Source organism: Saccharomycopsis crataegensis (genome assembly GCF_037102585.1).
Source record: "Saccharomycopsis crataegensis DNA, jcf7180000000084, whole genome shotgun sequence".
Lineage (NCBI taxonomy): Eukaryota > Fungi > Ascomycota > Saccharomycetes > Ascoideales > Saccharomycopsidaceae > Saccharomycopsis > Saccharomycopsis crataegensis.
This window is the reverse complement of record NW_027043829.1, coordinates 920582-946185: the sequence shown is the minus strand read 5'-3', so window position 1 is coordinate 946185 and position 25604 is coordinate 920582. Positions and strand designations below refer to the sequence as shown.

The following is a 25604-nucleotide window of genomic DNA, read 5'->3' as shown; positions in this document are numbered from 1 at the left end:
AATATGCGCTTCGTAAAGCATTCTTCTTCGCTAAGGAAAGGACATTTGTGTAAGTATGTACACTTAGTGGGTCTACTAATATTAATCACTAATTAATAATTAGGGTGTTTCAACATTGACTGGGGGCACTTTTTTTTTTTTTTTATAGAGATCACTATTCGTTGTGCATTTTGTTTATCATCCTTGGCTTTGATCCAGCCATTAATACCGAATTCTGGATTATTGAGATCTATAACATTTTCTGTCCATAAATAACATAAATATTAGATATATATCACTTTATATCTCGGTCCTAGGTTGAATTCTCGGTGTACTTGTTTATTTTATTTTTTTTCCCAAAAGCTTATCCGTCAATATTGAAAGGCCTGAGTCATTTATTGTTACATTGCATTCAAACACGAAGAAAAAATTTTCAAGAATTTGAAGATTATAATTCATTTTACTATTGCCGTCTTCCAAGAAATTCATATTATATTCTATATCATCACACAATACCAAATATGAGACTGCCAACATCACAGCCGCCTCTGAAAAATTCTGGTCTAGAGTCATTGGGCTACTCTCCTGCTGATCCATTTGGGATCACGACCGATGCGCCTGGGCTTCACAAAGCACAAGTATCCTCGTCAAAAGAAGCTTCTCCTCAACCTCTATGGCATTATATTGCTGCTGGTATCGTTGGGAGTGGGTTCAGTGATTCGGTGATGCATTCGCTTGATACCATCAAAACCAGACAGCAAGCTGCTCCAGATGCCCTCAAGTATCAAAACACAATTAAGGGTTACGCCACTATTTGGAGAGAAGAAGGCTTTTCTAGGGGTCTATACTCTGGGTACGGTGCAGCGATGTTGGGATCGATTCCTCGTGGGGTAACTTTCTTTGGTACTTATGAATACCTCAAGAAGAAGCTCATTAATGAATGGGGGGTCAATGAAACCGTCACCCATTTGTTTGCAGGTGTTATGGGTGACTTGGTCACTAGCATTACGTTTGTGCCTTCTGAAGTCTTGAAGACTAGATTGCAGACACAAGGTAGATACAATAATCCTTATTTCCAAAGCGGATATAATTATAAAGGTTTGGGAGATGCCATCTCTAGCTTAAGTAAAGAGGCTGGAGGCTGGAGAAATTTCTACTCTGGTTACAAGGCAACATTAAGTAGAGATTTACCATTCAGTGCCATGCAGTTTGCATTATATGAGAAATTTAGAAAATTGGCCTTTTCATTCGAAAGACAGTATGGAATTGGGAATGGAAAAGAATTAGGACTAGTATCAGAGCTTTTAGTTGGTGGTGCCGCGGGGGGAATCACTGGTATTTTGACCACTCCACTAGATGTATGCAAAACAAGAATCCAAACCCAAAATCCAGATGATGTCAAAAAATCACGGACCATTTTAAAGAGCTCGTCAGTGATTAAAGGTATTAGCACCATTTATAAAAACGAAGGGTTTGCTACCCTTTTCAGTGGGGTTCAGCCTAGATTTGTTTGGTTATTTGTCCAGAGTAGTATAATGTTACTCGCTTACCAAGAGGTCTTGAAAGTTATCAACGACAGTACAAAACAAAAGGGCTTACAATCTTAGAATCAATACATCTTTCCTTCATATCTTACATATAAATATTCATCTTGCATTGCTTGTTTGTTTTTTTGTTTTTTCCAATCTGTTAATCTGCAGTTTACATTCATAATAATGATATACGTTTGACATTTCCCAGATAGTTTATATTTACACGTAGCCTTGGACAATCCTAAAAAAATTTTCAAAAAATACCAATCCAAGAGTGATTATTTCTCATTAGTAGCATCCGAATTATCCTGAGGTATTCCACCAGTTTCAAAAGGAGCATCTTTTCTAGCTTCATCAACCATCTTGACCATCCCACGTTTCACTAAGGCTGCCTATAGGATTAAAAAAGAGTTTTGTTAGCTTTTTGTAAAGATAGAGATATTCTGACACTGTCATGATCTAGATAAAATACATACATCCACGCAAGCTTTGTAATCGTACCAAAGTTCAGTACATTCATTTTGCATCTAAATTGTTAGTAGCAGTTCTCTTGATGTTTCCAATACCAACTGAAAACTTTGTAATGCTGAATGACATTCTGGTGATCCTCTCCTCGGAACTGTCGCCCTTCACGGATCCATAAATGGTATTATACGCACACTTTTCCCAGCAAGGAATTCTATAAAAAGTAAATCATTAGTATATAAAACTTCTAATCACAAGCAATCAGAAACTAGGCAGATAATACAAAAAGCCTAGATCATGTATTCAAATGTTTAGCACATACTATCAGTATACCAACTGTTGAAACAGTCATCATACTTTTTCTTTGCTTCGGTACATTCAGGAGCAAAACTAGTAGACATTATATTCCCCATTAATTATTGTACTAAATACGCAAAAACAGCAAAAGAAATGAGCGGAATCTCCAAAAAACTCTAATAGGTAAAGCTTAGTACTTGTAAAGGTTAATATTATTTGGTGCAATTTCAAGGAAGCCAAAAGCTTTTTTTTTTTTCCGTTTTCCAGGCCGCGGAGTACTCCACCAGTGCGGGACAAAGTGCCGGACTCCATAATAACACAATACCAGTGATAATACGAGGATGTAAATATAGTTATCATAGTCAAACAGGGCCCATTTGCCATAATTTTGAGGATTCTTCTTATTTATTTAAATTTACAAAGCCCCTTCAGAAGTATGGTGGAGCAAAAAAAATATCTATACACATTTTTTTTTTGTTTTATTTATTTTTTGATCATTTTCTTAGCTTGCAACCGCTTAATTAATCCGAATAACTTAACTGAAACATTAACTAGTTCCTCTTTGAAGAAAAATAGAAAAGCTGCTGTGAAAATACTTTGCGACAACTTGACAAAGATTCCGTTGTATAAGCCAGCAAATCCTTCCTTTCTCACAATATTCATCAACAACTTTGACATCGAAGCATTTTGTTCTTCATCATCAATGTCAGAAGATTTTGCCTTCTTTTCATTGTTCTTCAAATGCATTCTTGATTTCACAGTGATGTATGGGTAGGTTGTACCAGTAGCAATAAGTTTAGCCAATGCACCAATGAAAAACGCGTAAATTGGCTTGAAGCTTCTCTTTTGGTTTTTGCCCACAATGGCATTCTTGAATTGTTCAAAAATAGTGTATTGGATAATTGGATTGATCACAAGCACAAGTGCCGGTAGCACCCCATTGAAGAAAGTCTTGATGCCTTCCTTTTGATAAACATCACGGAAAATGCTGAGCAAGCTCTTATCAGTTTTACTGACCGTACTTCTGGTGTTGACCACCCAGAACGGATTAGTAGCTACCGCAGTGATAGACCCGGCAATGAGCCCAGTGATTATGCTCTCGAAGGGTCCTAGACCTGCCAAGACCACATTCTTGAGATTGGAGACCGAAAACTGAGATATTTTCTTGATGTTACGGTTCTTAATAACAACTCTGCCTGTGGACTCGTAAAAGTAGTAATAAACAAAGTTCGTGAGGGCCATGCCGTAAATGGCTGATTCTAAACCAGCATAAAAACCAGCAATCCCGTCGGTTTGATAAATGGTCTTGATCAATTCCAAAGCAGGAACCACTTTCTTCTTTGGTGGTTGTTTCTCCAATTCTTTCCCCTCGGTTTCCGCGGCCGCTTCCTTCTTCAATTCTTCAACATCTTGCTCGAGTCTTTTCTTGTTAGTTTGTTGATGACATGAGACAGCAACAAGAGGGTACGTTACAATCAACGCTGCTGCTCCTCCTAAGCCCCCGGCAACAGCATGGATGATTCTACCAGCTTTCTGAGAGTCTGACATTAGAATAGTTGCAATATGTTACGCTCTCAATAGGATGAGTAATTAGCGGAGATTGACGATTTCCGTTTTTTTGTATATTTTTTTCTTTTTTTGTGGGGAAAAACAATCCTCTACAACCGTTGGGATGGTGTCCACTATGAAATACGGTAGATAACTGGGTATCTCATGGTTTAGTATGATATTTGGATATGAGTTACTCATTCTGTCCTCCATTGGGGTATCACCCCACAAAAGGATGTCAAATCAACATCATTTATACACACTTAGTGTTGAAATGTATGGTAGTTCTTTTAGCAATTCATGCACACTCGCAACATCGCACAACAATAAAGATGATTGATGTGGGAAAAAAAAAAATATCACAAGATGAGCCCATATTTATATAGCTCAATACTATAGGAAAACCCATGCAATGAACAGAATATTTTTACGTAACTCCCTCACACTAGGCACTTTGCGCCTTCAGCCGGTCCTTGCTCGTCGGTACCTTGCCACGACGAGATTTGTGCTCAACGAAACCAAATCAACAAAACCACAACCAAAAGGTGATTTCGAAGGATGGGACCCGGAGATCATTGCCAAATTAAATGCTCGTCCTGCTCCAAAGAGCAAAGGAGGACCAATTGATGTTGATGGCACTAACCTTGGATTTTCTGCATTACCAAATACAATTGTTACGATTCTCAAGCTCATGGTTGCCGGGGTCGCTACTTTGCTCTTGGTGAAAACATATGTTAATAGCAAAAAGAATAAGCATTTCAAGAAAGAACAAGATGATGAAAAAGATGCTATCAGACCAGGGTTTCCTACTGCTCCAAGTGGTGTGACACGGAAGAGTGAATATGAAGGTGCGGGGAACAGTTATGTGACGAGAAAATCTGGTGATAAATTGACACGTTGAGTGCGTTTTTGTGTATTTGTGTGTTATTGTTGTTGTGTTTTGGATTATTGTTGTTACCTAAGATTCTCGATATTGAAGTCCAACTGTAGGGTGTCTCAATCTTTCATTATTAGTTATTTATGTACATAGTTTACAATGTCAGATTATATTTTAAAAATTATATTTTAAATACTCAGTAAGAGCAAAAGCAAAGACAAGCACTAAAAGAAACAGGAAAGAAATGAAAAATCAATTTAAAATGAATCCAAAAAAAAAAAATCTATAATATAATAACCTGCAAGCATCATTACAAAGTTTGCATGGCAGAAAATCTCCATGGAACATCCATCTTATCCAAAATAACTTCGTACAATTGGATTTGAGTTTGCTTAGCAAGTTTTTCATCGGCCAAAGTGCTAACCAATTCTTCTTTGGTAGCAATCTTCTTGGTAAAATGTCTCTTACCTTCTTTATCACCGAAGGTCTTGAAAATTCCACGCCAGTCCCAGTCTGGTTGGATATCATTATACAATTGGTTTGGACCATGAATGATTCTTTCGACAGTGTAACCATTGTTGTTCAACAAGAAAATGGTTGGCTTGATATCTTGACGCAAGTAAGTGGCGAATTCTTGGATAGTCATTTGTGCTGAACCATCACCTTGGAACAAGATCATACGGCCTTCGTAACCAGAATCTTTCATAGCAACACCAATACCGAGGGTAGCTGGAAGAGCATAACCAATGGACAAGTAGAAAGCTTGGGCAAAATACAAAGCATTCTTTGGAAGACGAATGTCACTGAAGGCAAATTGGAAAGAACAAGTTTCGGCAATGACAACATCGTTTGGTTGAAGGTATTTTTCGACTTGGGCAGCTAAGAATGTTTGAGAAATGTCAGCTGGGGATGGGGTGTTAACAATAGTGTTAATTCCAACTGGGCGAACTGGGGTTGGAACCTTAGAGATATCAATAAGTTCCAACATGTGCTTAATAACATGGCTGAAGTTCACTCCCTTGACGAGCTTCTTGCCAATCTGGACATAATATGGAGTCAACAAGACAAGAGCATCTTCGTCGAAATCACTGGAGTAAATACCGGTGTTAGTTTCGGCAAGATAAGAACCAAAGTGAAGAACACAATCAGAAGCTTCAATTGTTTCCTTGACACCAGGATTAGACAATTTACCATTGTACTCAGCGATATATGATTCGTTAGTTTCATCCAAAACGGTCTTACCCATTGGAGTAGAGTAGTTGTTGATCTTGGTACGGTTGACAAAATCTCTAACCCAGTGGCTGACGTGGAATCTATCGGTCAAGATATCGCCAATAATGGCTGGGTTTTTAGAGTTGTACAATTTTTCTAAAATGTTTTCGGCAACTTGCTTAGAAGCGGCTGGGTCAGAGTCAACAGCGGTGGTCTTCAATGGGATGTTCAATCTTGAAGAGTCAACCAAAGCATCTTGCAAATCAATTGGCAAGAACAAGTAACCAGGTCTAACGTTAGCAAGGATAGCTTCAATCAAAGCATCAACTTGTTGGACACCAGCATTCACGTCTTCGACGGATTCCTTGGCAATACAGATACCATCAACCATTTTTTCATAAACATGGTGATCTGGAGCAACAGCGTATGGGTCTCTGGTTGGAACCAAGTGATGGACTTGACCTGGGGCGGATTTCTTGGACATTGGAGAGGTACCGACGATAACCAACTGTGGGACCCATTCGGCATAACTACCACCAATAGCGTTCATGATGGATAATTCACCGACACCATAAGTGACAACTGAGACACCAAGGGTTCTTGAAAAACGAGCATAACCATCAGCAGCATACCCGGCGTTCAATTCATTACAACAACCAACCCACTTAAGGTTTTCGACAGAACCAATGTGGTCCAAAAGGTTCATGTTGAAATCACCTGGGACACCAAAGATAGACTTGACAGAAAGTTGTCTAAGACGACGGAACACGTATTCACCAAATGGAATTTGGGCGGCGGTAGTGGTACCTTCGACCATGGCGGCAAGGTCGGTTTCACTTGGGTAAGAAGGGTTTGGAATTGGGACCATTGTTTTATCGAGTTTATTCGTAGACTGTAATCGTAAAGAGAAAGAAAACTCGACTGGTTGAATAAAAAAGGAATTCAAGAAAACGATTCATTTGGTAAATATAAATCTTGGACCATGGGGGTATTTATAATGGCTCGGAAAAACCATAAGGCCGATCTGGCAACTCTCGGTTGGCTGCATGTTGAAGAAAAAAAAAAAAATCCTTCCAAGGTTTTGACACAACCGCTTAGAGAAAGCTGCATTGTTGTGGTCGCTTGAGGAAGCCACTCAAACTAAACTGTCTAATGCTAACCTATCCTAGCTAACAGAGTACTCTGATCATAAGAAATAAAAACTCTTCTGCTCCACTACAAACTACAACCAGGGGGAAAAAAATTGTCTCAATATTTTCCAAACGGCACTCATTTCATGATCCTGTCTATTGCCGACAGCTATTCCAGGCATCCGCCAATTGCCGGCGGGCACTAACAGCAAAACCGGCAATGATCACTGATGAGGAAAACGACCACTGGCTCAGTCGGTGTTGATCCAGAACAAGTGTTTGGAGATTGCCACAATATCGAAGCCATTTAAAGAATGATACGTTTAGTTCTGTATATAGATGGCCTAAGTGACGCTGGTGCTGTTCTCAACCTGTGAGAGTGTGCAAGAATAAGATAGTAGTGAAAAATAAAAAAAGGTATCACATATACTTCAAAGCAATAATAGCCCCTTTTCAGTCTTTTATTTTCTTTTATCTGTATCACAACATGACTCCTACTTTTATTTTGAAAAGTCTTGAACAAGTAAGAGATTTTTGAGAAGTAAATCCATGAGTGGAATTTCGAGAACCATCCGGACAACTATTAGGAACTATGTCAGAAAAAACAATAACATCGAATTCGCCATTTTATTAAATTCGTCATTCTTTTTGTTCCTGTTTTCATTTATTCGTTCTTTCTTTCTTTCTTTCTTTTCAATACCTGGGGATTGTGTACATAAAAGATTTAATAATAAAACAGTAATGAGACCTTTTGTGGATCCCAAGCCTTTTCTCTACCTGAGCAATCAAACAGAACAGATGGGGAGGGGATAATCTTGAAAAATCAGATGATAATATAAACAAAGTTGTATCTCCACTAGATCAATTATGTTGAATAAAATTTTGATTTACTGAGAAGATTCTGGCAAATATCTTCATGAAGTTGCTCAAGCTGTTTTGTCGTAAGTTGCTGAATTTTTCCGGCATAACAAACTTGCTATTCTACAGACAAAAAACAAAAGGAACAAACGGCAGTTGAAATATTATTAGTGTAATAAATAAAAGTAACTTATTTTATCTTTATTGAGAAATAGAAAATTGTCCTTAATAAAATCCTTAGGCCATCCTTAGGTTTTTTCTTTTCTTTTTTTGTTTACTCCATAGGGTTTTCTGCCCAAGATTCACTCGTAATAAATTTCTATTAGTGAGAGATGAGTTTCCGGCTTTATATGCTCTATTGAACAATAGGAAATAAAAAAAAACAACAACCAATATATGTATAAATATATCTATAAATAATATACCAAGCATAATGGCAGGCTCTTTTATTCACCTTATTGCGGACGCGTTCAAGAATTCTGCATGTTGGAATAATGGACGAGACACAAATTTTTACAAAACACTGAAAGCAATTCAGATTCAAGCTACGCACCGTGTACCACTAATTATCATTACAAATTTAATACATTTAATTATAAGAATTTTACAGACATTGCGCTAAAATGGGACTTTGTCCAACTCTTTTCAATCAGGTCGCGTCCTTAATTTTTGTTTTTGTTTATTCTCAAATGTCGGGTAAGCCTGATTTATAGTGTTTTTTGTTTTGATGTTTAGAAACAACATGCTTGAACTTTTGATCTAACTTATGGGTTAATATTTCTCATCTATCTCGAAAATAAAAGATGAGTAAATCAGAGGCCCTAACTCGTCAAACAGACTCATATGCATATGTTTTAAAATTTCTTTCTCTTCAGATACGACTCCTACAACAGCCCTTCACGTTAGATGAAGACATACTATCAGAAGTAGTAAGTGGATATAGACGGCTGCAAAGAGAAGAAGCAACTAAAAGAGTAAAACGGGCAGTATTGAAAGGTAAGTATGAAGACTATATCATACGGATGGCATAAAGTCACCAAATTTGTTTTCCTGTTCTTTTCCCTATTGCTCGATCATTATACTAAATATGTTCTTTTTTCCTTCTAGTAAATGCCTTACTAAGCTCTCATTATCGCAGAATTTTTACCCATCAGGCTCTTGATTCTTTGGCTCTTCAAATTATATCCAACGAAAAGTCGATAAAGCTTTCCAGCCTCACACGAATTAAATCTTCTCATGATTTTCTCGTCCCATTAATACATTCTGCTCATCAAAACCAGCTTACCTCCACTAGCCTCAAATCTACTTTAGACATTGTGGCCAGAATACCTGATGTGAAATATTTGGAGTTTGATCAGCTACCGAGCACCACGGAGGCCGTCAATGATGAGGATGACAATGATGATGAATTACAAGTGGTAGAAGAAGTCGAAGTGAAAAAAGTATTGAAAAAGTATGTTTTACTTAGAGCCCAATTGAATTTACAAAGGTTACAGATGTTGCAAAAATTACAAAAATTGGAATACTATCGTGATTTGAATAGAAAGGTGCAAGACGGGCTATTGGGAGGAGGCAAAATCTGTTCAACAGGTAATTACAGAAATGATGATAATGATAATAATAATGGTGATACCAGAAGAAGGACAGCAATTGCTGGTATTCAAGCAAACTTAATAACCTCAAAAAGTGAAATATTTGATGAAGTTGCAAAATTGAGAGTCAATTTGGGCATATTGGCACCCAAGATCAAAGAGATTATTGAAAAAGGAAGTGACGATACAAGTTTTGCTGTGAAACTACGACAACAGAAACTCATCGACTTATATGAGAAGATGGAAGATTATTGATGATGATAATGATAATGATATTCTATGGAGTGAGATATGGGTGATTGAAAAAAAGACCAATAGATTTTGAGGTCCAATCAGAAAGTTTCAGGCCCTCCTTCACCTACAATATTTTTCACCACGTGAATTCAGTATATTATAACCAGTATGACAATGAATTTTAAATACAACAGAAAATATAAATGTAAATGATATGAAAAAACAATAACTATATCCAATATTCCTCAGAAATTTCTTCTACTCACCACAGACAAACAAAGAAGCCGTTAACTAGCTTCTTAATCGAACTCCTAATAATTAATACCACAACTTCATGAAAATGCTGGTCAAACCAATATCGTTGCTTTCCATAAGGTAGATACCGTATAAACTGACACCGCTACCGAAACTCAACAACCACATGGCGTAGTCGTGCAATTTACCGTAGACTCTAGCTGGGATATAATCGATGATACATGATTGGAAACCGGTATAAGAATGGAGCAACAACAAGACTGATAGTATTGAGTCGGTCACTGGACTGATGGAACCAAAAACAAATGGGGAAACGGTGAGTGGGACAAGACCAACACCAATGAAACGTTCAAAAGTCCAGTGACGAGAACCATGGAGTTTAGAAGATGCTGGGGAAACATAGGCATCATTGACATTGCCGACAATGTAACCTGGAGGTTGAGGAATGGTCTTGACAAAAGGGATGGTTAAGGAACGAGCTTGAATAAGGGAAGCTGGACGGGCAGCAAAACGAGCAAGCCCAAGGGTAGGTCTGGACATAAAAGACATATTTGGTGGATTGTGTCAGATGGAAGATAACCTGTTGTTACGATACCGGGGGAAAATGAAATCACAGGTTATATATTTTTTGACAGACCAAAATATTTACACAGGAAAAAAAAAAGCACCTCTCATTTGTGCTTATTCAAAACCACTATGATTGGATATCCCGGGGGCCGGAGGATGTATCGGAGAAAGGGGTGCAGAACCCCAACAAGCCCAATAATTTATGATGTACGGGTGTTTTCATCCGACCATCGGTGTAAGGGTGTGTATTAGGTAATATATTACATACTAGCTGATCAATTTGTGGTAAATCACTTAAGTTTAACATTCTCTTTAGAATGGTATGATGGAAATTAAGAGACGCGCTTTATTGCACGGTCTATATAAGCTTGGGCAGCATACAATAGCCTTAATAATTACAATCACCCTCCATATAATAATAATAATAATAAAGGCATCTGCCATGAAACAGCATAAATCATTGGATGTTTGACTCATATGGGTTCGCATATAGATGTATAGTTATACATATATATATATATATACATATAATGCGACATTATGATCTGTCAGGACACGTGAACAATGTGAAGAGCACACACCAATTATTTCCCTTTTCATTTTCCTGCTTCTTATGGCCCCACACACAGGAATTACTTGACTAATGCATACGATCTGAGACACCTTGTGGCAGACGAATGAAAAAGGTTTGTTTTCTCAGACACAATCCTTCGGTCGCCACTAATGATACCGTGTTAACATTACCATGATTCCACTTTTTGCACAGTCAGTTGGTTGATTCTCTTATTATCCCATTTGTGCCGTCTTTTCAAATCATTTGTATTTTTGGTGTCTGTCAAACTCCATAATTGTTGTTCTCCCAATTAACAATCAAAATTTAAAAGCCAATCTTAATCTTAATTACCCTTAAACTCGACGCGTCCATCTGCAAGCTCGACTTCTTTCCCGATTAATAGAATTTTTTTTTTTCTTTTTTACCAGGGCCCCGAAATAGTAAAAAAAAAAAAAAAAACGACCAGGAATAACAATATATTCATGACATTCTGTCACTTGTTTTTTTATATCCTTCGGAAATATCCCTTGCTTTTTCATCTCGACTCATATACCCTCAAGTGTATCCTGATATATGTTTCCATCAATATTTTGCGCTGTTAAACCTCTTCAAAAAAATATCTCCCTTCAAATAAATATTGCATTACATGCCACGAGGCCAAAGAAAACGTCAAAAAGAAATAAATACATTATAGGATTACAAAATAACTAGGGATAAAAATTTCTCACAGAAGTTAGTGCTAATTCAATTTACCAACGATCAGCCTTAGTATCTCCAATAAATAATAATATAAAACGACCATCCCCAACCAAACTCATCATGTATAGACAGCCCATTAACCGTCACCAGCATAATGAGCCAATAGTACACCATCTTATCGCCTCAGAATTCGATATAAATTTAGGTCCTATAATACGAAAGCAATACCCATCGCCAATAAACGGAAATTTACCCTTTTTTGCCGAATTATTATTACCGGATCAAATACATAATCGTCTGGAAGATTGGACGGTGGTAATTCTTCATAAAAATAAGGATGGCGAATATCAATACGGAAGCGATGATTCTTGTACCAACCACTCGCCGTTGTATTTACTCAATGTGGTCAACGTGCGTTTTGATGAGACAGTACATCGTAATACTATTATAAAGGCCTTAGCGCTAGCCACCCCATCTGAGTCTTTTCATATATTCAAACCATTACTTCTATTTGCTCTTGATCAACTTTTCAAAATCGCTGCCTCTGCGGTTGATCATCAGGCCCAAGTGTCAAGAGTTCTTCAAAGCTTGTATGACTCGCTAAATGGACTTCAAATACCAAACCATGTTCCAAGATTACCATTAACCACGAAGCTTCTCCTTTCTCTGATTCTTGATTTTCCAATGAGGGATTACTGCTCAAACAGGCAATTTCTTTCACGTCTTTACGATCATACTTATAACCAGGTAGACCAAAAACTACGAGAAGACTTTCTTATGAACAGGAAGCCATGGTTTCTTGAATCGTCGGTTGTCAAGCCTCCTGGCGTTTTGGAAATACAAGCGGAGTTTAATGGTTTCAAAATCCCCCTTCGAATGCCAGTTCTAGATATTCCTGATGTAATAGGTGACTTTTCAGTCAATGATTTCTTAAATAGATTTCTCAGTGCCAAAGTGATTCTTCCAGATCAGTTCAATAGCAATCATGGGAAACTTTTGATTTATGGGCCCTCAACTCCTCCAATCATCATTCTTATTAATGCTTTTCTCAGCCATTCCAGAATATTCTATTTGGGCCACCGTCTTCCCGCCCATGAAATCTGCGAATCAATCTTTGCCACTGTAGCCCTTGTTCTGGGTGGCGGAGGTATATTGCTGGGGTTGACGAAGCAAACTTATCCTTATGTTGATTTGAGTAAATTTGATTTATTGGAACTGCAAGAATGGTTCTTTGCAGGAACCGCGAACCCAACATTCAAACAGCATCATAGACTATGGGACTTGCTATATGACATGGAAGCTAACGAGATTATTATATCCAACGAAGCTCCCGAATCATCATCACAATCCTTTGGCAACGATACTACGATGATGAATTTGTATGACACGTTCCCTGAGGTTGATATTCTCAGAAGCTCGGAAGCAGAACCGTTTGATGAGCATGAAGAGGAAGAGGAATTACAGTCCCCGACTCTGATGACCTCTTCTTTCTCATTTGGCCTTGCAGGCTGGCAACATGAAAGCCGCCAAAACCTTCAACGAAACTCCACCTCTCGTCAATCCAGTGGCATGATCTCTATCAGTCAACGACCAACTCTGTTTAACTGTCTAAATACCGATCAGGATGATAACAACACTATTACTGCTCACGCAATCATTTCTGAAGATGCACTTTTCCTAAAGAGATTGAATATCTTAATTAATGACAAACATGATACCGATACTGTATTTTTGGTGTTCCGTCAGCATTTGCATGCCTTAATGAGAATATTTGAAGGGATTTCCAATTACGTGGAAGCATACCGGACCCACACACAATATGCCAATAATTTTGGTTCAACTAGCAACAACAACACATCAGTAGCTATTTTAGGGAGCGGAATCAACCTGGCTTGGGATGGGACTAACGCTCATAATATTAACCATGGAAGACATCAAAAAATATCATCCATGACCTCTGTTTCTTCTAATTCTAATATCAGTGGCTCGGTATCTCCACGCCATTCAAACCCTTCTAGTATTGCATCAATGACAAGTTACACCTATTCCAGCAAACATAGTAGCATCACCACGGCTGATTCCTTACCACATCAAATAAATGCTTCGTTTCCAGCGAATGCTAATGGGAAAAGAAGACCTAGTCTTGTAATTTTTCCTGCTAAAGCAAATGAGCATAATTCGCACACAGTTTCAAATAACAATCGCACATTTTCTGGTGGTCCTCTATTACATCTGGAATCACAAGTTGAAAACAAAACTGGGTATTTTTGGAATTCGAGAACCGAAAAAACCTCAGAAATGAGGGCTTATTACTTGGTTTTTAAAGCGTTTTCTGGGGCCAGGCAAAATAATCCATTGAAATATTTCTTTGAAAATGTTAAGGAGATTAATCATTCTAAACAAATGGAGGGAACTAGAATGAATGAGTATAACTTTGTTGATGGGTATGATATTCTGTATCAGCTTTCTCAACTTCAAGACCTTTCAATTTCAGTGCAACAAACTTTCACGATTTACTCTAATATTTTAAATTTCTTGTCATCTCCAGATAGGTCAAAATCAAGTAGTATTGAAATGCTTTTACTTCATACTTATCTTCTCCCTCCAAAGTTTGATAACGAACTTTTCTTTACCAACCACAACACAAGCATCGAAACCATTGCATTGGGGTTATATCACCAAGAACACGGGATTAGGGAATTGGCTAGAGAAATATTAAGGTTGATCCAGAATGACTTTATTGGAAGAATTGTGTTGAAAAATAGCTTGAATGAATTTTTCAGGATGGCAATTAGTACACAGGAACCACAACACCCAAATAGCACTTATAGAATGGGAATGGGAAATGATGCTAATTGTTTCGGTACCAAAGGTCCAGCGGTAGGAATTGGCATCATAAATAATACCAATTAATGATTGAATGATGTGCTTGGCTTTATTTTATGAATTTTTTTTTTCTTTTTCTTTTATGGCTTTTTCTTTCTATGTGCTTTCTTTTTTCTTATTTTTTTATACTACTTGTTTGCTGTTTTACTCATGGATATTTATCCAATGTTACATTATGTATATTATGGAGTTACTGTTATTATAGAGAAGCTTGGATTTTTTTAATTTTTCTTTTTTGTGTTTATCGTCTCAATGGCTAGCAATCTTTAGAAGATTCTATTGGTCAAACTGTATACCATTTATTGAAAACTATTTGTAATGCAAATATATAAATATTAACGTGATCCTCATTACAGGGTGGACAAGTTGGTGGTTTTGTGAGGATACAATGGCGGCGCTACCTAATTCATTCTGGAGCATCTTGGGGGCGCCACATTACAAATTACATAGGCCTCCCCGTCGTAGGTAACTTGAAGCAGGCGAATTTGATAGATCGAATTTGTGTGTACCCTGATGTTGGTAATGTAAATTTGATACCTCCTTATCCACCAGATAGAGACCAAAGAAAGATATGGTGGTACTTCTGATATAGCTTCAAGTTACTTCTGTAATGTACAGGAAAATCCCATGTATTTTGGCCAATTCTATGCATGTGTACACTCTGCCAGAGCAATTCATAAGACAGAGCTTGCTATCTGCGGTCCCAAAAATCTTAGGAGACGTTTGGAAAATCTTTGGAAAGCAGTAAAGAAGTCCAGAGAGTCCACATTATTCAATAGCAAAATTTTGCAGGCTTTCACTATGGTATTGATCAAGATTTTTCAATCAGTTCTAGAACTTATTGATACTGATTGTTTTTTTCGTTATCAATGGTTTTGCAGGTTTTTAGGAGACTCTAAGATTGATTGATATTTTGCTAGTATAACTTCCATCAGTGTACATTGCAAATAACATGGCCAATTGATTGCTACCTACACAATAGGAACAAACTCCGAGAGTGTATGCCCCAGTGATGATCCTCAAACGTTGGTGGATAGTGGTGGATTCCCACTAAATCGGGAGATTGCGGGGTGCATTGGCGATGACAGGTGACATAACATCACATGTTTCTCTTTCCCACTTACTTTTTTTTTTTTTTTAACTTCTTCTCCTTTCTGTTCTTCATCACCATCATCTCTCGATAATTCCAGGAATACCAATCTACCGTATACTCCCTCACAATCTAATACTAAACAAGTCCTCAGCCTATCACAAGAATACCCTCTGGAAAATAATAATAATAAAAAAAACAAAAAAAAAAAAAAGAAGATTATCAATATATACATCCACAGGTCCTGAATGTCACCATGGGGAATAATCCTTCGACAACCGCCAATTCATCCCTTGATACAGGGAGTATAGTAGCTAGCCATAATGGCATGCTGCCCAAGAGAAAGCTGTCAAGAAGAACATCCAACTTTATTGGTGCTGGCAGACTCAAGCAAGCAAGACAAACCGGCACCCCAAATCTCAGTGGCCCGAAAAATATTCCTCGAGTCATTGCCAACTCACTGCCCGCCCCTCCAACAGTCATTCTAACTTCTGCTGAAGCTAGCGGTGCAACGGCAACTGCGACGAACAAGACTGGAAGCCCGTCATCCACCACTATTGCTGAAGATAAAGAAATGATTACGGTTCCTGGATATTTCAAGAATAATTACGTCAGTAGTGATTTCATCCCGACAGAGCGCTCAAAAAGTGTTGATAGCAATATGGAAGATTCTCGCTTTGGTATGTTGACTTCTGCTTCTTTTTTTTTTTTTTTTCTCTCCCTCTCTCTCTCTCCCTTTTTGGTGTGTTAATGATAGAATTACTAATAAAATATAAGACAAATACGAAAGTGTTCCGCTGGATGAGTTCATAGAGCACGCTGAAACCATGCTGGATCTAAGACATTCATCGGCAACAAATTCTGTTGATTTAGATGACCAACTCAATAACAACACTATCCATGATGATATTATTAATAAAGAGGATGATGAAATTGAGGCCAATGTTTTGTTAGATTATATGGATAATGATGATGAATATCAAGATATAACTGTTCCAGTAGCAATTAGATGGAAAGGTAGTGCACATGAGGTTTTTGTGGTGGGATCATTTACAAACTGGATGAACAAAATCAAGTTGAATCAGATTTCCCCAGGGGAATTCGCAGTGCAATTGTTTTTAAGAATCGGATATTATAGATTTCAATTCATTGTTGATGGTGAAATAAAGTGCTCAAGTAATTTACCTAAAGCCACCGAAGCAAATGGTAACTTTGTGAATTGGTTTGAGGTAGTGAAGCATGATCCAGCGCCTGTGAAAAAGCCTTTACAACACTATACTGGGAAGTTCTTGGATAACAAAGATGATGATTATTTTGGACCAATTGCTGATAAAAATGATACTTCACCTTACCAGCAGCAGTATACCGTTTCTAGCGATATGATTAATGAATATTACGGTTCCAATTCAATGGCCACTGGACTGGTATTGACCCCTATTCCTCGCAAGGTTACTGAATATACCAATGAGATCCCATCAGTTTATATTGATACGGATGATTTTGATGAAACCACTATGGACAGCTCAACAATGCTCAAGTATAAAAAACTACCTGAGCCGCCATCTCTACCACCATATTTAAATAATGTTTTGCTCAATAAACGGGATCTCACAGCGATGCCATCGGTCGATTCCAACACGAAACAGACTTTCAGCCCACACTCACCGAGAAACACACCTACTTCTAATCCTACTGAAGACACAAATCTTTTGAGCGTGCCCAACCATGTAATTCTCAATCATTTGATAACAACATCAATCAAAAACAATGTATTAGCAGTGGCGTGTATTAATCGTTACGCAGGGAAGTTTATCACCCAGGTGACTTATTCTCCAATAGATTTGCCCGCTGATTCATAAAACACTTTTTTATTTATTTATCTTTCTGGTGATACAGCCGATGATTTCAGAATTTGTTGATTCTCTTTTCTTTTCTTTTTTATTTTATTTTAGGTTGGATTTTTACTTTTATTCGTATTTACTTTCTAACTTTGTTTCTGTATCTACTTAGTTGTATTTATAGTTGCTTATGGTTAATTTTTTCCCTTCGATGCTGCTGATATCTTCTGATTCCTTATTCTTCAATTCATTATTTCCTGTTTAAATAAGCACTACTGGCATGGACTATTTAAAAGAAGAGGGTCTCTTTCAAATAAATTAGGTAGTTCTTGGTGTAATACCACCTCTGTATAATTATGATTTTAAAGATAAACAATTAACGAATCCTTATATTCCCAAACTTCTGGCACTTCTTTTTTTCTTCTCTTTTGACACGGGTAACGCAAGTCAAGCCGCATATCGCACAATAGTCCTTCCGTATCGATGAAATTCCGATACCAATTCGCCTCCGGATTGCTTTGGCTTAGAGAAGAGTGATAATAACCACCGACGGATCCTTTTGGAAGTGATGAGCTACCTAAATCGATTTGCTTCCAGATCTAAGAATGTTTCTGGTAATGCGGAAATCTCCCAAAGTTCAGTACTGTCGGGATCATCGACAAACCCCAACCCAAAAACAAACTCCGTGCCAAACAAAAACCTGAATGGTGATAACTCCCAAACAAAGACACCATCATCAAATGACACCGGAAATAAAGAGAAATCTAAGTTAAAGGATAATGTTAAGGTACGTGTACAATCTGATAAGGCGTTTCCTTTCTACCAACAACGCGAGTGACGTTCTTGCGTGGTGTAACCAGGGGAAGCGACGGATATATATACATATATATGAGAGAAGAATACTAACAAACAACAGATATTTGATGATAATTTCTGGTCGTCCTTCAAACAAGAAATCATAAAGAATGATAAATCTAAAGATGGGGGTGAGAAGAAACAATCTGGGGTAAGTACCTAATTTGTGAAGAATTATTTAAACCGTAGCTGATGAACAAACAAAGAAAGTATTGTTAATGCAATAATCAATTCCAAATATCCTCTTTTATTTTGTTTTCACATTTTTTTTTCTGTTCTTTCTTTTTTTTTGACTTCTACTAACGTATCCATTATAGTCAAAAGTAATGGTTTTAAAGAACCTTTTTGAGAAACAAAAAACCACACTTTGCCCCAGCCAGGCCAATGCTAGCTTGCTTTGTGAATTTTCTAACAAGGACGTGACAAAAGCTTATGAACTCATACGGTACTTCAACATTTGTGAGGAAGGTAGCTTAGTTTGTTCCAAGAAGACTATGAAAACTGGGAATAGATCGAAGATCACTCTTCTCGGTGCTGAAAATTGGGGAAATGTGATGTGTTATTTGGACTCCTTGTTATTTCTGATGTTTGCTAAACTCGAAAGTTTTGAGCCATTGCTAATGAGCTTTGCAAGCGAGGTGGAAGAGGATGTGAAAGTACGGCGACTTCGCGCGATTTTGCGAGTTTATGTGAGTTTGTTACGCTCGGGCCAACTAATAACGTTTGATTTAACCAGACTTTTATGCGAATCACTTGCAGAGTGCGGATTTCAGGAAGCAATATCTAGAAAGCAAGAAGATAGTAGTCAGTTATTTATCTTTCTAACGGAAATTTTACAGATGCCGTTATTGACATTAAAGATTGATATTGCACATGGAGGCAAAGAAGTGGCACAGGACGATCATCGATACGCAAAGGAAAGAATGCTTTATGTTTCTATTCCCGAACCCGAAGATATGAATGATGAGGGAACTGTTAAAAGTGAGAGAGAACTAGAGGAGGATCAAGATGTGTCGAGTAAAGCAAAGGTCAAAGGAAATGCCCATAAACAAGATCCTGAAACGGAAGCGAAACCTCATATTGAACACGAAGAATCTGTGTTATTGGAAGAGTGCCTTGAACATTATTTCAATAACTCAATCCACGTGAAGCGCCAACTTGAACGTCGCTTATCATTGAGAAGAGGTACCATAACTCAACAATTGGAGAGCTTACAAGAAATCAAAGGAAGCTCAAATGCTGGAAGTCAGGAAGATCTTGATAAACCAGTGGCTACATATATAGAAGAATTAGAGGATCCTTGTGAAGCGAGCCACAAGGCAGTGGAGTTGGTCAAAGCCAATAATATTAGTGATGATGATGATGATGATAATGTTGAAGGAGAAGATGACAATAATGGAAGCTTGCAGGGTTATAAAATGCTGGAATTGGGAACTGTGACGTACGAAGGAGACGATAAAGAGACAGACACTACACTAATTAGCCCTACTACTAAAACTGTACCGGAGCTTCGAAGCTCATTTGATAATTCCAATATGACGAGAAATGCTAGAAGTCCTTCGCTAACCAAGGATGCTAATTATCATATCACTACGCGGAGCCGCGCCAATTCTGCAATTTCAATCTTTTCTGAAAACAAGTCGGGCGAGGTAAGCTTACCAGCATGGATGTTTTTACAACTCCTTCCGTTTTATACCGACTTGGAGCCAAATTCAGAAACTGAGCAAAGTTTTGCTGAGAAGCATCCAATTTTGCCAATTTGTTTGAAACGCTACACTTTTGGTAAGAATTCAAAGAAAAGCACCCAAAAAATCATTATTCCTTCATTTATTGATTTACCAAATTTCATTGCAGAAAACTCTGGGGAAACCGGTGGTGATACGAAAGAAGCTGATACCCTTGAAAAATACGGTAAATATCGATTAATTTTAGAAAGTGCAGTTTGTCATAGAGGTCATTCAATAAATAGTGGACATTATGTCTCACTCGTCAGGGATGAGGCATTTGATCCTAATGCCACGGAAGATGAAGAAGACAATAGGAGATGGTTATTGTTTGATGATTTGTCAGAAGATGGACGGGTCAAGCCAACAACATTTAAGGAAGCTTTCTCCAAGGAAACCCCATATATTTTATTATACAGAATGGATGTATATATTCCAAAAATTGTGACCTCAATTGAAGATGACGATACGACTACGGAGGTATCTGGAAAACTAGATAAGTTACAAGTTAAGGAGAACCGATTGGATGGCAATGGCAATGATGATGCTGATGATGATGATGAAAAGTCAAAGAAACAAGTCGATGATGTTCTACAACCACCCGCCAATGATCGTAAAAAATCATCGAATTCCACCATATCAATGGAACAACAGCCAGTCGATAATAGTGAGCATGAATCAACTACCACAGGTGGTACCAAAAAGTCCCATGATTTGTTCAGCAAGATGGTGTTTTACAATTCGACTTATCCATACCCAAACAGTAGTGATTACCTGGATATTAGAGATAGATTTTATTGGAAAACGAAGACTGAAGATGGTTTATACATAGAAGATGATGACAAGAAGGTTGGTTGTGCAGTGGCGGCTTTGGCAAATGACGCCGGAACGCCACCTTACCCTAGTGGCAGTGCTGGATACTTGACTTCTGATAGTTCTTTCTCATCAAGGCTTCAAAGCAAACGAAACAGTTGGAATGATAATAGTTCGAATAGGTCGATATATTCTGATATGGATTTGGAAAAAGATGGCAAAGCAGACACCAAGGAAGGTGATGGTGGTGGCGAGGATAGTATTTATTCTTTCAATGGGAACTTGAAAGTTGAAGATCCTGATGATAACGACAATGAAGAAGCTAAACTGAAGAAAGTTAAAAGAATAAACAGCGGAGTGAGCTCTTTATGGTCAAAGAAAAGATTATCCATAAGAAGGAAAAGCAAAAACAGTGATATTAGCTCCACTTCCCAAGAAGATTCTCATTCAGACGCTGCTGCAAAACCATCTTTATATTTACACCCTTCAAAAGAAAAACAAGAAGAAGGAGAACAAGAAGAAGAAAGGGATGGAGAAGGACAACAAACACCATCATCATCATCATTATCTCAAAATATTGATAGTAACTCCCGTCCGTTTTCCAAAGACTCTACGAATTCTAATGACACTGGAGTAAAACAAAAACAGGCTGATAACAGTGAAACCAAATCATTATCTCTACCAAAGGCTGATGAAAATATGGATCAAGGGCTTTTGAACCCACCGCCAAGCAGCTCGACGGCGCTTCAGTCTTCAAGAAGTAGCTACGAGAGTTCACGCAAAATGCCGCCGTCAATTGCGACAGAAGTTTCTGAATCAGCCAGCAATCTTAGAGGTACGCACCTGAAATCTTCCAAGACGAAATCTGGCTCAAAAGTTAGTAAATATAAAAGGAAAAACACTGATAAAATTAAAAGGGAGAAGTACCGAAATGAAAAATGTCTTATAATGTGAGTGATCCTAGCTCGAATGACTTCTTTTTTTTTTTTTTTCCTTCTTGTTGGTGATGACGAAGGGTGTGGTGCTGGGTTTAATTACTTTTTGTTTGCCCATGTTTCCTTTTTGAATGAATATCCTCACTGAAGGGAAAATAGATAATCCCTGCATATAAAATAAGGTTAAAATGATCTAAAAGATTCCCCATAGAAAATGATATACACATAAATATATATAAGAGTTTATAATAATATTGATTAGTTTGCATACATATATATGTAGATGTTTGATCTTTTCGCGTTAAATTTCTGCCTCACATCACTTTTGCTGATTGTCACCATTAACATGGGAAGGACCAATAGTACCTGTTGAAGCATTATTATCCCTCATCCGCTGTTCAATTCTCTCAGTGAAAGGATCAACAAAATCTAGCCCAAAATTCTGCATTGACGTTTGCCATTGATCAAGGTAGACGGAATAATTAGTCCCAGACATAGATTGTCCATTATAACCATCATTGCCATATTGTTGGGGAAGGTTTGTAGAATAACCATACGAATGCAGAGGCACCGATGTTGAACCGTTATTCATATTATTTTGCTCATAATTCGGTCCAGGATTATACATTCCGTTACTATTATATTGATACTGATAAGACGATGACGCATCCGTGTAAGGTGGTTGATAAGGTAGTTGTTGTTGAGGCCCAGTAACACTTGTATCATTAGTGGTAGCCACGGTACTTGGGGGCTGGTTGCTATCAGTATTGTAATTGACTACCGTTTCCGACTCATCAACATTATTATTATTATCATCATCGTCAGAATTTTTGCTTTCTTTCGTATTGGTGGCTTTCTTGTTAGCTTTCTTCACATTGTTATATTGTGCATCAGCAGCGGCTTTGCTAGCTCTCATTTCGGAGCACAAATACATCAAGATTGTTGAGTATCTAGTACACAAATGCAATTCATCGGGGGAGGCTTCTCGCAAAGTTATTGCTGCTTTCTGAATGGTTTGAACAATATCATCGGTCGGAATAACTGAAAGACTGACTATAGTGGACGAATAATTATTGTTGATGTTGGATGTCAAAGTCATATAACATTTCACCACAAACGCTACCGATCTGACAATTCTGGTCACCCATCTCACGGGCATGAAACGAAGCATTCTTAATTTATGAACTCTGGTGGCGGTGGCCAAAATTTCCTTAGCAGCTTGGAAAGCCAACTCTATATACTTGGAAGCCTTAGTTAGTTCATCTAATCTCAAATGTTTCTTGGAAGAAGTCTGGGAAGCACCAGAGGGCTCATTGAACAAAGCCAATGAATAAATGTATAACTGAGCATAATAGTAATCAAATCTGAGAGACTCGTGATCCATGACTCTTTTAATATCCAGCTTCTCATCCTTGGTGAGCTTTATGGCGTTTTTCACCAAATATTGGGTACTAGGATTAATTTTGATGTCCTGGTATTCCAATAATTTTCTGTATTTTGCCTCCCAACCTTCAAGAAGAGGAGACAAGATACTTAAGATTGCCAAAATTTGCTTCTGATCGGTGATTGCATATGATCTACCACAGTACAATGTTTCATAAGCCAAGGAAGAGATCTTCAATAACTCCACATTGGCTCGCTGAAAGAGGGTGAATTTCAATGGCTGTTCAGCTCGATTAGCGCTCTTCAAAGCATCTTCATCCCCAATCAACACAATTTCATCTTCTTTTTGATATGACTCTGTAAAAGTTGCTTCGTCGTTCATATTTACTTCTGCCAAAGACTGAGCTAACATACTTCGTTGGCCACAAGTCATTGCAATTGTAGTTTCTGAAAGATGGGTGGCAACAAAGACTCTTGAACTATTTTCCATAAATCCCATATCTTGAGCTAACCTAATCGAGGTACCACACAACATCCAGGACATTCTGCTACTTCTTCTCATTGCACCGATTCCTGCTAAAGAATCTTCGTCCTTGCCATTATTGGCCGTTTTCCCATCACTTGTCGATGTAATAATGCTGTGTATATTGGCATAATCATCCCATTTCCAGTGAATTGCTCTGGGGTTCCATTCAGTAAACAATAAAAACGCAAAAACAGTCCCAATAGATCTTGTAGAAGCCTCACCCCATACACTTTGCGAAACCAATTTTTGGCAGTAAATCCACAATTTTTCATGAGTTTCTAATCTCTTGTCCGCTTGAGGGCTTCTGGCGGGCTTGCCGGTACCTGTATTAGTATCTTCATTTTCCTGAACATTTTCTTCAATAAGTGGTTTGTATCTTGAGGATATGGTCAAAATAGCACATAAAAGAATAGGATAACTGGTTAGTACGTTTGCATCGTGCAAATCCGGAGTAATATAGGGATAGAAAGGATGCATGTAATTAAAATAGAAATCAACCAAGTCGGTAGCTTCCTTTTCACTCAATATTTTACCCTCACCAATGTACTCCACTGCAGATAGTCTAATTTTAGGGACAATTTCTTGAATATCAGGAGTTGGGCTTCTGTTATTGTTCATTATTTCCAAAATATCTGCATCTCTGTTTGATGGAATAGGAGCAATATTTTCTGTTGTTGTAACTGTAGAACCATCTTGTGAAAGCTTTCCGCCTATCAATCTATCTCTTTCATCCGCTTTAGCAATAGTACCCGCGGCATTTGCAAGAAATAACAAAGCGCCTTGCATTGTTGATACTTCAGATGTGTTGTTTCCCTGAGACAATTTTCCGTAGGATTGGACTATCGATCTCTGTTGTTCAATCGTAGGGTTCGTATAATTAGCTCCTTGTATAGGATTTGGAAACCGCTGGCCCATTAGACTGTTGATATCCGGAAGTTTCAATCCATCTCCAAGGCCATCTTTATCCTTCTTCTTTCTGGCGCCTGCTCCCCTTCTGGATTCAGCAAACACACAGTCTTTTCTCTCACGGCGGCACCTGGCACAAGGGGGATCTATTGGATTACTGGGAGATCCTAAGTCACATTTGATCTTTCTTGTACGACAGCTGAGACAAGCCTTATAACTTCTTTTGAACTGTTTTCCGCTCGATGATGATGCAAGGCCGCCGATGCCATTTGTGTTTTGAGATCCGTCGAACGATATTTTCTGTCTTTTCAGATCTTGCGATATGGGCAGGCTTTCTGTATCATTTAAAATGTTGTTCATTTTGTCTATGTTATTTTAGAAGTATCCTTTGAATATGTGGTGGAAGATATATGATTAAGTTGTTGTGATGATGAGGGCAGAAAGAAAAAGATTTCCCCGAAAACTTTTGCAGTACAATAATTTACCCTTCAGGTTCCGGTGGGAAACTAGTGGCACTTTCCGGTGATTATTCAAATTTGCTGAGACCAATTAATATTTTAAAAATTAAATAGTCTCGATTCCGAGCATATTAATGACAAACTAAAAATAAAAAATGGTGAACATTTAAACCATGCACAATGCTATAAAATTGGCCCTAAAAAGCCTGTTAGGTTTAATCCGTAAAAAAAAAAAAAAAAAAAAAAATTCTCGCGCTCATAACAGCACGGTGACAGCAGAATATAAGGCAAGTAGATCTTCAGCCTTCAGTAGATGTATAGTATATGCTTTTGAGATCAAAATAATAGTATAGCTACTTTTTAGGTGATAGAAGAATGAATAAATGGAAATT

General features: G+C 37.8%; 12 protein-coding genes across 12 annotated transcripts; 7 read left to right on the top strand and 5 right to left on the bottom strand. All coding sequences in view use genetic code 12, as the record gives it.

Annotated features, from left to right (window-relative positions):
* Window positions 1-500: 500 nt before the first annotated feature.
* DASC09_034350 (uncharacterized protein) lies at window positions 501-1586 on the top strand (the record flags this gene model as incomplete). Its single annotated transcript, XM_064997034.1, has 1 exon — window positions 501-1586. One exon carries the CDS (start codon window positions 501-503, stop codon window positions 1584-1586), a length of 1086 nt encoding a protein of 361 aa, XP_064853106.1.
* Window positions 1587-1789: 203 nt separating this feature from the next.
* MDM35 (Mdm35p) lies at window positions 1790-2389 on the bottom strand (the record flags this gene model as incomplete). The annotated part of the gene is made up of 4 exons (XM_064997033.1): window positions 1790-1903; window positions 1988-2038; window positions 2171-2190; window positions 2299-2389. 4 exons carry the CDS (start codon window positions 2387-2389, stop codon window positions 1790-1792), a joined length of 276 nt encoding a protein of 91 aa, XP_064853105.1.
* A 367-nt stretch (window positions 2390-2756) lies between these two features.
* DASC09_034330 (uncharacterized protein) lies at window positions 2757-3821 on the bottom strand (the record flags this gene model as incomplete). The annotated part of the gene is made up of 1 exon (XM_064997032.1): window positions 2757-3821. The coding sequence occupies one exon, from the start codon at window positions 3819-3821 to the stop codon at window positions 2757-2759; it is 1065 nt and encodes a 354-aa protein (XP_064853104.1).
* Window positions 3822-4233: 412 nt separating this feature from the next.
* On the top strand, window positions 4234-4722 carry COI1 (Coi1p; the record flags this gene model as incomplete). The annotated part of the gene is made up of 1 exon (XM_064997031.1): window positions 4234-4722. The coding sequence occupies one exon, from the start codon at window positions 4234-4236 to the stop codon at window positions 4720-4722; it is 489 nt and encodes a 162-aa protein (XP_064853103.1).
* Window positions 4723-5008: 286 nt separating this feature from the next.
* Window positions 5009-6778, bottom strand: ARO10 (phenylpyruvate decarboxylase ARO10; the record flags this gene model as incomplete). Its single annotated transcript, XM_064997030.1, has 1 exon — window positions 5009-6778. One exon carries the CDS (start codon window positions 6776-6778, stop codon window positions 5009-5011), a length of 1770 nt encoding a protein of 589 aa, XP_064853102.1.
* A 1923-nt stretch (window positions 6779-8701) lies between these two features.
* Window positions 8702-9745, top strand: DASC09_034300 (uncharacterized protein; the record flags this gene model as incomplete). The annotated part of the gene is made up of 2 exons (XM_064997029.1): window positions 8702-8894; window positions 9006-9745. 2 exons carry the CDS (start codon window positions 8702-8704, stop codon window positions 9743-9745), a joined length of 933 nt encoding a protein of 310 aa, XP_064853101.1.
* Window positions 9746-10042: 297 nt separating this feature from the next.
* On the bottom strand, window positions 10043-10528 carry DASC09_034290 (CybS family protein; the record flags this gene model as incomplete). Its single annotated transcript, XM_064997028.1, has 1 exon — window positions 10043-10528. One exon carries the CDS (start codon window positions 10526-10528, stop codon window positions 10043-10045), a length of 486 nt encoding a protein of 161 aa, XP_064853100.1.
* Window positions 10529-11918: 1390 nt separating this feature from the next.
* On the top strand, window positions 11919-14711 carry AFI1 (Afi1p; the record flags this gene model as incomplete). Its single annotated transcript, XM_064997027.1, has 1 exon — window positions 11919-14711. The coding sequence occupies one exon, from the start codon at window positions 11919-11921 to the stop codon at window positions 14709-14711; it is 2793 nt and encodes a 930-aa protein (XP_064853099.1).
* A 600-nt stretch (window positions 14712-15311) lies between these two features.
* Window positions 15312-15593, top strand: DASC09_034270 (uncharacterized protein; the record flags this gene model as incomplete). Its single annotated transcript, XM_064997026.1, has 1 exon — window positions 15312-15593. The coding sequence occupies one exon, from the start codon at window positions 15312-15314 to the stop codon at window positions 15591-15593; it is 282 nt and encodes a 93-aa protein (XP_064853098.1).
* A 437-nt stretch (window positions 15594-16030) lies between these two features.
* DASC09_034260 (protein kinase subunit beta) lies at window positions 16031-17633 on the top strand (the record flags this gene model as incomplete). The annotated part of the gene is made up of 2 exons (XM_064997025.1): window positions 16031-16454; window positions 16552-17633. 2 exons carry the CDS (start codon window positions 16031-16033, stop codon window positions 17631-17633), a joined length of 1506 nt encoding a protein of 501 aa, XP_064853097.1.
* A 547-nt stretch (window positions 17634-18180) lies between these two features.
* Window positions 18181-21958, top strand: DASC09_034250 (uncharacterized protein; the record flags this gene model as incomplete). Its single annotated transcript, XM_064997024.1, has 3 exons — window positions 18181-18399; window positions 18529-18618; window positions 18785-21958. The coding sequence occupies 3 exons, from the start codon at window positions 18181-18183 to the stop codon at window positions 21956-21958; spliced, it is 3483 nt and encodes a 1160-aa protein (XP_064853096.1).
* Window positions 21959-22258: 300 nt separating this feature from the next.
* On the bottom strand, window positions 22259-25114 carry ARO80 (Aro80p; the record flags this gene model as incomplete). Its single annotated transcript, XM_064997023.1, has 1 exon — window positions 22259-25114. The coding sequence occupies one exon, from the start codon at window positions 25112-25114 to the stop codon at window positions 22259-22261; it is 2856 nt and encodes a 951-aa protein (XP_064853095.1).
* Between the last annotated feature and the right edge of the window lie 490 nt (window positions 25115-25604).